Raw genomic sequence first — 14,183 nt, forward strand, 5'->3', positions numbered from 1 at the left:
GCTTGTGAGGAGTCAAAATATCTGATGAGAGGAGCAGAGGTCTCACTGCCAGTTACAGGACTGGTTTGCCTTAAATATATTAAAGGTAGACTATTTCAGTCCCATTTCATGAGGTTTTTTTACCGTTCTATTTTACTGACGTTCATTTCAGTCTTGTTGCAGTTTTTGTTTTAAAGGGGAGGGCATCAGTAATTTGGTATTTCTATGGGTGGTGGTGATACAGCACCGGACTGTAGGGGTGTCTAATCAATCCAGGTACAGATTTTAGATGAGTAGCAGAAACGTTTTTTAACATATCTTTAGGGTTTAAGATGGTATGCTTTGGGACTGATAAGTTACAATAACCACATCTAGTATTAAATAATTGATTTTGAGTAAGAAGGATTTTAATTAAAACATTCTATCAAATAAAAGTGTTGGTTTATGGACTGGATTATCTTAAAATTACAAGATCTGTATTCTATTGGTAAATACTCATGAAAAAGGTATGACTGTGATTTTTGGTACCTTAACGAGTTCCAGTTAAAGGAACTGCTGGTTCTGAGTGTCCAGTTAAGAACCCCATCCAAGAGGCTCAATACATTTGTTGAGATGTCTTTGCATCTGCATGTTATATGAAATAGAATGACAGATTTAGGACTTAGGGCTGCATGGTGGTGCAGTTTGTAGCACTGTTGCCTTGGAAGGAAATTCCTGGGGACTTTTCTACATAGACAACCGCCCCTCACTCAGGGTAAAAACTGTCGCCTAGCAACAGAGCTTAATCCCCACACTGAACACATATTGGAATCTGTGCTTAAATTTCAGCCAAACCCATTTGCACAGGGACAGATTAAAGATTTTAATACCAAACAAAGCCTGTTTGGAGTCTTTGAGCGTATACAGGCCACGGTGCCGTATTATGATGCAATCGGCTGACCAATCTGGCATTCAGTGCACGCACCTGATGAATTTGAACACACCGAGAGTTTGCATGTTCTTCTGTGGGTTCTCTCTGGGTACTCTGGCTTCCTCTCACTGATATATGGATATAAAACTCATATATTTGCATATATTAGTAGTTTTTTATAAATATATCTATATACTGAAATAATGTAAACTAGTGGTTAAAACATGCTGCATGTCAACCTGCAGGATTGCTTGCATTAATTAAATCATAAATAATTTTTAATAAATGTTTATTGGTCAAGTATTCAGTCTTATAAGCACAGAATCAAACATTTAATTCATGTTTCTTTTTAAAATGTGCTGGGAGGAAAGCTTCAAACGAATCAAGCTTCTGTTGTATTTTCTAAAGGATTTCTCAAGTCAACACAGTTATCGGAGGTAAAAAAAGGACAATTGTCTGCAAGAATAAAAAAGCAATAGAACATTTTGTTTAACCTAAATACTCAGGCAAAAGGAATTCAGTATTACTAAAATACAAGGAAGTAAAATTATTTCAACTTTGAAATGAAAGCTAGGTTGAAGTATTATTAGGAATGTAGTGACTCCATCTCCACCTCCATAGGCTCCTTGGTTCGCAGCTCGTTCAACTGGGAATTTTGATTTACAGGCTGTCGGCGGCAGGAGGACTCAGGGTGAACGGGCATCCTTGGGTAGAAGGGACCCACCAGCCAGTTGAGCGGCGTGTTGTTGACCAGGTAATCCATTACGTTATCCAGGGAGTCCTTCACCTTGCCTAGCTGGACTCTGCTACTGGCTAACACGCTGTCTGGCAAGTCTCCCAGCACCTTGGCTTGGCTGAAACTGGTGTACACCTGTGCAGCTGAATGGCTAATGGACAGCGCCTCCTGCTGGATGTTGTTGGGGAGTCCTTTCAAACCGGAGACCAGGACTAGACAGGTTGTCTGGAGCTGTTGGGTGAGGGAACGTGCAAGCATCAAGGTGCGAGACTCGATTACCTACGGCAAGAGGATACACATTAAAAAAGCACTCAGCATTAAAGAGATAAAACAAACATTTGTAAATTAGTAAAAATATGTTGAAACAGGAACTGTTATACTAGGAAAATATACAAAAATACATTCACAAAAACACAACAAAAACTATTTGTAGCCTTTCCTCTTTCTTCTTTTTTGTTTTAGGAGTTTTTAGGAACTTTGAATAATCCTAAATTGCTCTATTAAGTCTGGATATGGAAATCAATTCACTCTTTACACTGCATGAAAAGTGGGATTTTCGTCAATATACGGCACTGTAGATTGTCGTGGAACTTCAGGTTAGCGGCAGTTTACGGCAATTTGCAGGCTTCGCCGAAAACTCCCGTAAATTGTCAGAAATTGACGTGGAATTTCTTAGGCAGTGTTCCCCCCATGCCTCCCCCCCATGGAATTCTAGGGGAGGCTTTAACATGTAAATGAACATGCTGTGAGCTATACAAATGCAAATCAGGGTTGCAGGGGGGGTTTTACCCCAAGTGACATCTTTCTGGGTAAGAAAATCTCTGATACAAAGAGATCAGGTATAGCCTCTTACATTTTAGCTTGAATTGATTTATTTAATTAAAGTATAGAGACCAAAACAGATCTTTAGCTGACAGAGCAATACATTTAGAGCAGTAATAATTTTTTTTTAAATTTGCATTTAAGATAAAAAATAAAATGTTGTCTGTCAATATGCTCAATTCACAATTACTTAAGTGGAAAAGTTTCAAGAAATGATTCTGAGATGATTCACTTTATAACATGGCGCATTATCTTGTTGGAAGTAGCCATCAGAAGATTGGTACACTGTGGTCATAAGGACATAGGTCAGCATGCTAAATTGGTATTAAGTGGCCCAAAGTATGGCAATAAATATCCCCCAAATAGATGGTAGAAATAGATCAGGCTCAGTATAGCCTAATTATAGACTCTTACATTTTAGCTTGAATTGATTTATTTAATTAAAGTACGCTAGATTACTGTGTATGCAAATGTTATGTAAAAAAAATACACAAAATAATTTACTTCAAAAATTAGTTTTACTCAGAATCAGTTGGCTGTAATGGTTAATTTTTTTTTTTAGATTTCCACTTTTTTTTTTTTTTTTTGTTATTGAATATATAAGAAAACAATAACAATCTCAAATAACAAGTCAATAACAAATATTTCAATACAAGAAGAAATATCACAACTCCTGCTTTTGAAAAATAAAATTAAATGCACAGGCTGGAACAAAGTATAAAATAAAATAAAATAAATAAAAATAAATAAAATAATAATAGTAGTTAAAGTAAATTAATCAGTGGGGACTACCAACTGAAATTCTTCAATTAACTCAAACAATTTAATTGCATTTAAATTCTGCATCTTTCTCAGACATCTTTTGAAAAGGGAAAGTTCATTTTTGAGAGCAGAGATTGAGAGGGAGCATTTTGCATAGCGACATTTATGGATATAATACTTTGTTACAATTATTAGAATATTGATTAAAAATTCAAATTTTTTTTTTCTTTAATGGATAAACCGAATTGAATGTTTTGCCAGGAAATAAAATCTAAATTTATTGTTTTAGAAGGCAGAAAGGTTCGAAGTTGATCCCATAAGTTTAATACTTCTTTACATTCATAAAAAAAGATGTTTAGTTGTTTCCAATTGAGTTGTACAAAAGCCACAATTCTCAACATTAAACTTAAATCTCTCTCTTAAAAACTCATTTGAAGGATATATGTTATTTATTATTTTAAATTGTAATTCTTTATATTTAGGAGGAATTGAGAATTTCAAATAATTTGTCCTAATTTTGACTATCATAGATTTCTTAAAATTTTGTAAGAGAGCTGTGCTTTTTGTTCTTCCTGGGTACATATTATTTATAGAATATTGATTCAAAAACTTGTTGTTGCATTTATTATCTCTAATGTCCACCTGCTCAAATTCAATCTTATGGAGACAAACAATTGCAATTGCAAACAATTTATAGGTGCATTACCGCCACCTTCCAGAATGGAGCGACGCGAGCTCTTCTCGCGAGTCCTTCCGTATAACAATGACGTCGTATGAGATTGGAGGAGCCTGATGAGCCTTCGGCCCCATCGTCCAATCACGTGTGAGCTTTTGTGCACTTCGACTACTCGCGAGACCAGCATATTAGCAGACATGTTTGTGTTACTATACTCAGAAGAACTTCATCTCCAGTTACCGTGTTTGTATTTTGTTGTTACGTGAACAATGGCTGCACGACGTCTCGCGTTCAACTCGCCTCCAACTGCTCTTAGTCCACAACTTTCGGCCAGCCCGCAGACTGACGAGAAGAAACTGCTGATTGCTATCAGCGGACTATCTCGTCAGCTTGCCCAACATACTGCCGACATGAATGACCGCCTCACTCAGCTGGAGAATTCGATGCACTCCAGGTTGCAGTCCATAGAGGACAAGATGGCGGCTCTGCAGTCGAGCAACTTTGCGGGATATACGAACTCGAGGAAGAGAAGACGGGTGCACAACGCCATGCTAGCGGTAAATATATGTTCGATTACTGGTAGCTATGCTAAAAGCAGTCTAGCTTAGCTAGGCAAGCTAAAGACAACCTAGCCTAGCTAGGTAAGCTAAAAGTAGCCTAGCCTAAAGCTTTATTAAAGTGTATTTTTTGTGATTCACAGGAAGCAGTACGCCGTCTTCACAACTCGGAGACTAATTGCAGGCGCTATGAACCGGAGCAGGGGTAAGGTTTAAAGAATATGCTTTCATTCTGCGGTAGAAGGACATGGATACGGATAAATACCGACCATAGCTGTACTTTTTTTTTTTTTCACAGACTACAGTCGCCTCACAATGAGGCGGTGACCTCCTATTTGCCGTCTCGGCAAGTCCAGATTTGCACGATGTTGATAAAGACGACATTGTGTGTAAGTGACTTGTTTTAATGTTTTCTCCTTCCTTGTTACTGTGACTTGCGTTTGATTTTTTTTTTTATTCATACCACTCTCATTTAATTGTTTTCCAGCTGCCTGTAAGACGTATTATGAGACGGTATGCAGGAGCTTCAGATACACGCTGCTAGCCAGCACGCTGCGTGCGGAGGGTGCCAGGCTATCTGCTCGGAGTCGGGCCAGAAGAAAGAGGGTAAGACTTTATTTGGTGACTGTTTTTCAGGTGCATTGATAGATGTGTTGTGTCCATATGCAGTGCGCTGATTCATTGTTTTTTTTTTCAGCTGCTGAAGGCGAGGCAGAGTGTGCTGGCAGATGAGGAAGTGGAACTCTGTAAGTCCGCCACCGTCGACCTCATGTCCGACGAAGAAGATGGCGTCGGCGGCGGTGTCTCTGGATGGATTGTACGGTCGCCGCCATTTCGTAGGCCGGATCTCACTGAACTCTGTGTTAAGCTGCAGTCCCGGTTAGAAGCGATGCCGAAGTACAGGGCCGCGCACAGTAGGCGTCTGCACATCGGACCTGCCTCGGAGGGAATGCTGCCTGTTACCTCCAACCCAGAGGAAGCAAACGGACCGTTCACGGACTTTTAATTTTTAGAAACGAATGTGTTTGGATACGCGTTGTATATAGTTGTGTGTGTGTTTTAATAAAGCTCTTTCTATGCATAAACAGCTTCCTGGCAAATCTTCATTTCCTGTATAAATTCATTCATGTCCTTGATGGTAGCATAATAATTGTGTAGTAGTGTAGGATAACATAAATACACAGCATATGAATGAATAAATATATGAATGAATAAATATATGAATATATATATGAATGAATAAATATACACTATATTGCCAAAAGTATTTGCTCACCCATCCAAATTATTGGAATCAGGTGTTCCAATCACTTCCATGGCCACAGGTGTATAAATTCAAGCACCTAGGCATGCAGACTGTTTTTACAAACATTTGTGAAAGAATGGGTCGCTCTCAGGAGCTCAGTGAATTCCAGCGTGGAACTGTGATAGGATGCCACCTGTGCAACAAATCCAGTCGTGAAATTTCCTCGCTCCTAAATATTCCACAGTCAACTGTCAGCTGTATTATAAGAAAATGGAAGTGTTTGGGAACGACAGCAACTCAGCCACGAAGTGGTAGGCCACGTAAACTGACGGAGCGGGGTCAGCGGATGCTGACGCGCATAGTGCGAAGAGGTCGCCAACTTTCTGCAGAGTCAATCACTACAGACCTCCAAACTTCATGTGGCCTTCAGATTAGCTCAAGAACAGTGCGCAGAGAGCTTCATGGAATGGGTTTCCATGGTCGAGCAGCTGCATCCAAGCCATACATCACCAAGTGCAATGCAAAGCGTCGGATGCGGTGGTGTAAAGCACGCCGCCACTGGACTCTAGAGCAGTGGAGACGCGTTCTCTGGAGTGACGAATCGCGCTTCTCCATCTGGCAATCTGATGGACGGGTCTGGGTTTGGCGGTTGCCAGGAGAACGGTACTTGTCTGACTGCATTGTGCCAAGTGTAAAGTTTGGTGGAGGGGGGATTATGGTGTGAGGTTGTTTTTCAGGAGCTGGGCTTGGCCCCTTAGTTCCAGTGAAAGGAACTCTGAATTCTTCAGCATACCAAGACATTTTGGACAATTCCATGCTCCCAACTTTGTGGGAACAGTTTGGAGCTGGCCCCTTCCTCTTCCAACATGACTGTGCACCAGTGCACAAAGCAAGGTCCATAAAGACATGGATGACAGAGTCTGGTGTGGATGAACTTGACTGGCCTGCACAGAGTCCTGACCTCAACCCGATAGAACACCTTTGGGATGAATTAGAGCGGAGACTGAGAGCCAGGCCTTCTCGTCCAACATCAGTGTGCGACCTCACAAATGCGCTTCTGGAAGAATGGTCAAAAATTCCCATAAACACACTCCTAAACCTTGTGGACAGCCTTCCCAGAAGAGTTGAAGCTGTTCTAGCTGCAAAGGGTGGACCGACGTCATATTGAACCCTATGGATTAGGAACGGGATGTCACTTAAGCTCATATGTGAGTCAAGGCAGGTGAGCAAATACTTTTGGCAATATAGTGTATATATATATATGAATAAATATATATATGTAAATATATATATATATGCCAACCAATCACGAGCGACTTTACTTGTTTAAAAAGAAGTGGTTCCGTCCAATACTCAGTAAGAAAATTAAAGCCTGGCGTGGCCACGTGTGGTTTTGCTGCCAATCACGAGCGATTTCATTTGTTTGAGAATAGTGGTTTCAGCCAATACTGAGAAGGTTATTCAAGCCAGACCTGGCCAGCCGCGCGGGTTTGCTGCATTCATATGCTAATTAGGGCCATTAGTACAGCTGATCGCTCTCCACATACGTCATGGTACGTTTCCGACAATTTGTGGCACGACAAACGCGGACAAGCACGGGTTGCAAATTGTCGGAAACTGACGAAAATCAGGCAGATCTGCGGGAGTTTACGGGGACGAAAATCTCACTTTTCATGCAGTGTTAGCTGAAAAAGTACTGGCCATTAGTTACCTCTGCATGGTGACCATTCTCCTGGATTGCACTACCCGACTTCCACGGCACCAGGGAGTTTAGCTTGTTGTTTACCATCTGGTTAGCACTGCTGATGTTCTTCCTGCCGTATTCAATCTAAGAAGACCAAAGACTTTATTTTAGAGTGAGAATGTTGATACTGAACACTTTAAAGGTCATAATTCACACTGATCCTCTTAGGATCACACAGTAGGAGCGTTTGTGATCATTAGAGACTCACCAAGTCAACAGTGGAGTTGAGCTCGGAGATGAATCCCATGCTGCGCTCCTTGCCCTCCTGCATCCTGGCCATGGCTCTAGTGTACGCTCTCTTTCGGAGCTTGGTGGAGAGGCAGCCCAGGCGAACGTAGAGGCTCGTCTCTTTACTGTCGAAGCCTTTCACTGCTTCTGCCTCCAGCTCTGTCACAAGGCGAGGGAAAACGAAAACAGGCTATATTTAGACGTTGTAAGTGCCACAACGCAATGCCTATGTTGTTTTTAGAACTAGAAAGCGTTGTTTGTTTTATTTTTTGCATAAGGACAAGTCTGATCACAGTGTACCAGCTTATCAGTCTGAACAACTCTTCTATTTATTGCTGGGGGAGAAAAAAAGTAAAAAGCTAACACATGTAACCACCCTAAAAACCCTTCATCTGATAGACACAATGTTCTGGGAACCACTTCAGCTGCTGACCCATATATAACACTTATGTAACTAACTGCAAGCTTGGGCTTTATTGCTTACATTTAATTAAATAGAAAATAAGTGATGTTTTTCTTTTTTTTTTTTAAACCACACCTGATAAATGTTTCAGAAATGGAGATTTCTTCCAGATTTACTCATTTTTAGTTCATTTTACTGTTAAAGAAACAACATTCCCACAGCATGATGCTTCCAGTTTTAGCGCTTGTTCCATTTTTCTAAATTGAGACCTCTAAAGCTGTCAAACCTATTTTATAACATAATTCTTCATTTACACACCTGTTCTGCTGTTTTTCTTTTAATTTTTTGAATGGATCCAGAGAGCCCTTCATTAGCTTATTTGGTGATATATAAAGGTGATTAACTTTATTGCGTTTTGATTCTTTGTATCAGAGTGAAGGGTGGATGAACACTGCTATTTGTAATAAAAAAACACTGGAAATTAATGTTTTTCCTTACCCTTCATAAATGGTGTTATTTTGATTAGTCTAACATGTAAAATCCTGACATAATTCAGGTTTTAAGCTGTAATGCTACAAACTGTGATTTTTTTGTTTCATTCATCATAGTCTCTGCCCTTAAGAGCAATTCAAGTCAAAAATACTTTAACGTTCCTAGAAGAAGGTAAGTAAATGGTTTTTCGACTCACCAAGCTCCTCCTCTGACAGAGGCAGGTACTGCTCCACTAGAGTCTCAGAGGTACTGAGGGCTGTGTCCACACCACTGCTGACCAGTTGCACCACTCTGCTGTCCAGCACCGTGCTCACGCTCCCACTCACAGCCGCTTTGGTCTTCTCCATCCCCTCCTGTACCACACCCCGGGTCTTCTCCACAACCGTGCTCAGAGTGTCAGAGACGGTGCCCTTGGCCTCAGACACTTTCCCTGTCATCACATCCTTGGCAGAGGTTACCACATCCTTGGCACTGGAAACGATCTGGGGTGGAAAGCCAAAAGGAAGATGGGGCATGGGTCATCATGATTTGTATTTTTCATCTTTATTGTGCAACTAGGCATGGTGCCATACCTGCTCAGAGGGCTGATGGAGGATTGGCAAGGTTTTCTCGATCTTGTCCAAACCTTTGCAGGCCAGGTCGTTGGCAATGGCAACTGCAGATAGAACAAAGTGATTATTATAAGAATTTCTGAAGCAAATCGCTTTAAAAAAGTCGAGACATCTTGGCTTTTCTTTTGATCTTTATTAAACTTTCTCATATTACAAACACAGAATTCAATATATATCAGTAGATGCTTACTTGCTCATTATTAAAGCGAGGGATTTTGTATAAAATCTGAAAGGTTTCACATGCTGGTGCAGGTTGAGCCTATTTATCAAATATGTTTCTTCAATAAAATACAAAATATAAAGAATTGTAAAAACGTATGCAAGGTCACTGAACTAGAGGAGGAACTCATTTTGTGACTCAGAACTGTGTGAAAGGTGAGGTGGATTAAGAGTCAGCAGTCTGGGTCAACCTTCCTGTTTCAAATTCTTGAAACGTGACTCTGAACAGAGCACGACGACCACGAGGGATTCAGTATGCCCCTCTAATCTCTGTCGCCACATTCAATGGCCGACAGAGGTGGGGGAAGAAGTAAGCTCAGGGCTCTTACTTTGAGGCTCCAGTTTGCCGATGATGGGCGAGGCGGTGGTGAGGGCCACAGAGGTGATGGTGCGGACCCCTTGCTCTGCAGCCTCACACACGCTCCTGATGTAAGGGTGGTTGTCCTTGGTGTTGGAGTAAACATTGAACACCATGCTGTAGGTGGAGCTCACCAAAGGGAGGCTGGTTACTCTCTCCACCACACTCTGAGGAAACACACAGACAGCAGGTTAATAATCAGCTGCCTCAATTAGAAATTAAACTGATAATTGAGATATTATTAGTAAGCTTTTAACATTTTTCTATCTCAACTTGCTTTATTTTCCCTTCTATTTTAATGTTTAATTCGTTTAAAACAAATTGAAAGTAAAATAGATAGATAGATAGATAGATAGATAGATAGATAGATAGATAGATAGATAGATAGATAGATAGATAGATAGATAGATAGATAGATAGATAGATAGATAGAAACCTTTGCCTTTAACACGGAAGGGTGAGTTTAACAGTAAAAGAGTAAACAAACTCACCTGATTTGGCATAACTTCAGCTGCTGCCATTTCTGTTTATAAAAAAAATATATAAAAACAACTTTAGAATTCAGATATCAACTTTAATCCCGATAAAATACAGACGAAGAAACAGAAACCATAAGAAATGAGCAGTTACTTCCGTAATAGAGCATTTATAAAAGTATTTCCGGTACTTAGAGACCCGTTTCTAAGAGGGCAGTCCTTAATAAATGTTCAGCAATTACACCTAAAATATTTACCGTGTTTATTAAGAAGTTTCTCGCAGCTGTCAGTGACTCCAAGGCTGATGTGAACGGGCTCGGTGGGGCTGCTGTATTTATGCGCTGGAAATATAATATCGCGAGATTAGGCGTGGCATTGTGAGGCGAGATTCCAGAGCAAAGGTGGCGACAAGAAGGTGGAAGTTCAGAAAGTGGAGCTGGGGGATTTCCTTTAGATGCAATGGCGATTCGGCAGCATGAAATAAGTCTGAGGGAAAAATGTTTAGAAATGAAAATAAAGGAAAGATAAATAAAACCCCAAACTTAGTTTTAGCATCATCTAAGTCAACAAAAATATGCCAAACTACCCTCTCCTCTGACACTAGAGCAGGTGGGCCAAATTACACATTAAAACCTCCCAAAACATTTCAACAATACAGCAGTTTATTTTATTTATGGCTCCGCAACCCTCCAATAGTCTCAACCTGTACTTTTTCATTTTCCTTGCCTAACTCCCTTCCCGGCTGAGCTTTAATTACAAGAAAGGATATTTGTCTGGGGTCCTGTTGCATAATTAAAAGCTCTAGAAACTTCCCTTAGGATTTAGTTTCACCCCTCACCTCAAGAGCTTCCTAATTCCACATATTTTGGATGAAAATCTCTAAATACAGAGCATGAAAACCAAAAAAATCAGTTTATTTTCCAAATGTTTCAATTAAATGCTATAAGCAAAAAAGTGTGAGCCTGTTTATTACTGGATTATATAGTGCATTTATTGCTTACAACCCAAATGACAGCATAAGGGAAGGAAAAAGCTATTTTCGACAATGTTTGACTATATTTTGGTCTATTCTTATTTGGCCAGAAAGGGTTTTTAACAGTGAATGAGAAAAAAAAACATTATGCATTGTTTCTAAAATTCTCAGCATATAGTATACAGAAAAGTTTGGTGTGCATTTGTATTTACACCCCTGGGTCCATTTCTTCTAATGCAGCGCTTACAGCTGTAGGTTTTATGTGGTGTTTCTTTACCAACTTTGAACTTTATTCTTTTTCCATCGGCCTTGTGGAAAATATCTCAAGTCATATTGTATTCATAACTTCTGCAAACATAAGTTTTCAGTCCTATCACAGATTTTGGATTTAATTTGATGTTTTCATTTTATTTCTATGTAAATGGATAGATAATCACTCAGTCGACGTAACAATGTGAATTGATGAATTAATAAACCCTTCGTAAAGCGATATGTAGATACCAAGAAAAGTGTTAAAAGTTCATGTCCCAAAAATCAACCTTACAAATAATGACTTTAAAGACACATTAAACGTCGCTATGCTGACATTGGCTACAAAAGTTATACAAGATGACCTTTTCTGTCCATGTTGCCCAGTAGGCTGTGTGCCAGGCTGACAGCTGCTTAGCTCATGCAATAAAAATTCATAAAAGGATGATTCATGTCCTGGATCTAATCTCCTGCACCAAGTAGAGTATGCCTGGTCTATTTCAGGTCACTGCTCATGATGAAGGGAATTCAGTGTAGTAGGAAGCTTACAGAGAAGTCTAACACACAGTGAAGTCAATGTCTTTAGACAGTATTGGCAGTGGCGGTTCAAGAACACATTTACCAGGGGCCCCAGGGGTTTTCATAGGGCATAGAAAAGCATGAAACAAAAAAGCAGGGCAAAGGTTTATCCTTTAATATATATTAAGAGAAGCACAACACCAAAGAGCTCTTTTGGCCCAGCACTAAATGAAGAGAAATTTTGATATTATTTAGTTTTACATTTTATGTTTTTCCACTGAAAAATGTGTATTTATGTCTTTAAAAATTTTTAATTTTACTGAAATTTAAAAATCCCTTAAAAGGAGATAAAAGTAACAGAAACATTTAGTTGCTACAGAAATATCTACCAAAAGATAAAATAAAGCTGTTCTATGGGATATCAGGATAATTCAGGAATATTATATATATATATTTTTTTTAAAACAGTTTTAATGAATGCATAAGTAGAACTTAAGTAAAATTGAAACATTCTGCTGTAAAATCCAGTATTTTCTTTCAATTTGGATCAAAATAATATTTAGGAGATGAAAACTGTGACCCTATCTCAATACAACTGAAACTATCACCATAATTTATTCATCATAACTAAAGCACTAACTTAAAACACAGAACTGTAAATAAAAAAAATGAAATGGGTCATTATGTCTGTTGCATAGCAAATAATAAAGTATTTTTAGAATTATGTCCTCAGAAGAGGGGCCATAAAATGGGCAAGGACCAGTTCTACAGGGGCACTCTCCCCTGTGACCCTTGTCTAGAATCACCCATGTTTGTAGGTGCAAGCAGCATTGCTACAAACTCCTTAATATTTCCCTCATATGCACTTTAAATTCAAATTAAAAATGGATTGGATGCTCAATATTTGGAGGCCAGAGGATGAAACACATGTTTAGATTCTCCAGCTGGCAAGCAAACTGGGATCTCTGGGCTCAAATTATTAGTCTTTAAGTAGATGAAATCAACCCCATATGAGCATGTTGGCTACAATAAACCACACAAGCTCTGTCATAATCAAAGGTTCACAGTTGGTTCTGATTTTCTGTAGGATATGAAGCAGAACTTCTGTCTCAATAAACAGATTGCAGGTCATCCACACTTTCACTCCACGTTGCTCTGGACATTGATCGGATCGTGTTTTATTATACGTGTCAAGTTCCCTTTATGGATGGGCTGGCTTAAATGTGGAACAAAGAGCAGCCATTTGATTATGAGTCATCAGTATGACGAGATGAGATCCTGAAAAAGTCTGTTTGGTCAGAGCTCTAAAATCCAGTCATGTTATTTTTTTAAGCTTTCACTTCATTCTGATGCAACACAGATATCAAAGATTATATGAACTTTCAGCGTTAGACTGGAAACAGAACTTTAAGGCTAAATTAAATTAAGGTTAAATTAAATTAAATGAATTGTGAAGCTTCAAGTATAATAGAGGCTGAAAGTTGTTTGGTTCCCTTACACAGATGCTGCATTTAAGCGTTGTCCACACATTTTTACAGTCTCTGATGTTAAAGCTTCTGGAAGGCCACTTACAATGTCTGATAAACTGCTTCATTTATTCTAAGATCAATTTGAAATTGTTATTTGGAGTGTTGCTCTTCTTCGTTCCATCCATTTTTAATGTGCCAAAATCAAATCTGGATAATCCAGGTTCAGAAAGTGAAAAAAGCCTCCACAGAGATTAGTTACAACCATTTTCAAGGCAAAAATCTAGGCAGTGTTTTTACTTTCTGGATCTGGAGTGTCAGGTAAACATCCTGACAGTATGACACTGCCACTAACTTTAAAAGTTTTTCATGTTTTCTTATTTTTTCTTTTTTTTTATGATTTGGCTCTGATTTGAACTGAGAGGCCATTATGCTACAAGTAAACTTTTCAGTGTGGCCAAACTTAATCTTAAATAACTTTTCACCAGAAGCAATTTGGCTTGTCCATGTTAGAAACTGCCAATTGATTTGGGAGCACGAGCCATAGTGCCAACTGGAATGTTCTGAAACATTTTCATCATTTTCTTTAAACCTGACACTGAAAGAGATTTATACATGATGAAATGTGTAATATACTGTATGTATTTTTTTCTATTTTAGAAAATGTATTTAATTCCATCCATCCATCCATCCATCCATCCATCCATCCATCCATCCATCCATCCATCCATCCATCCATCCATCTTCTTCCGCTTAT

At 39.2% G+C, this 14,183-nt stretch overlaps 1 protein-coding gene across 1 annotated transcript; it reads right to left on the minus strand.

Moving 5' to 3' along the window:
- Positions 1 to 1,206: 1,206 nt before the first annotated feature.
- plin2 (perilipin 2) lies at positions 1,207 to 10,599 on the minus strand. The gene is made up of 8 exons (XM_038274790.1): positions 10,477 to 10,599; positions 10,235 to 10,266; positions 9,715 to 9,910; positions 9,128 to 9,210; positions 8,752 to 9,037; positions 7,641 to 7,819; positions 7,400 to 7,516; positions 1,207 to 1,904 (listed from the first exon to the last, which is right to left on the minus strand). Exons 2-8 carry the CDS (start codon positions 10,262 to 10,264, stop codon positions 1,476 to 1,478), a joined length of 1,320 nt encoding a protein of 439 aa, XP_038130718.1. The 5' UTR covers positions 10,265 to 10,266; positions 10,477 to 10,599; the 3' UTR covers positions 1,207 to 1,475.
- Positions 10,600 to 14,183: the final 3,584 nt, after the last annotated feature.

Source organism: Cyprinodon tularosa, unplaced genomic scaffold (genome assembly GCF_016077235.1).
Source record: "Cyprinodon tularosa strain WSP-4 unplaced genomic scaffold, ASM1607723v1 ctg93, whole genome shotgun sequence".
NCBI lineage: Eukaryota > Metazoa > Chordata > Actinopteri > Cyprinodontiformes > Cyprinodontidae > Cyprinodon > Cyprinodon tularosa.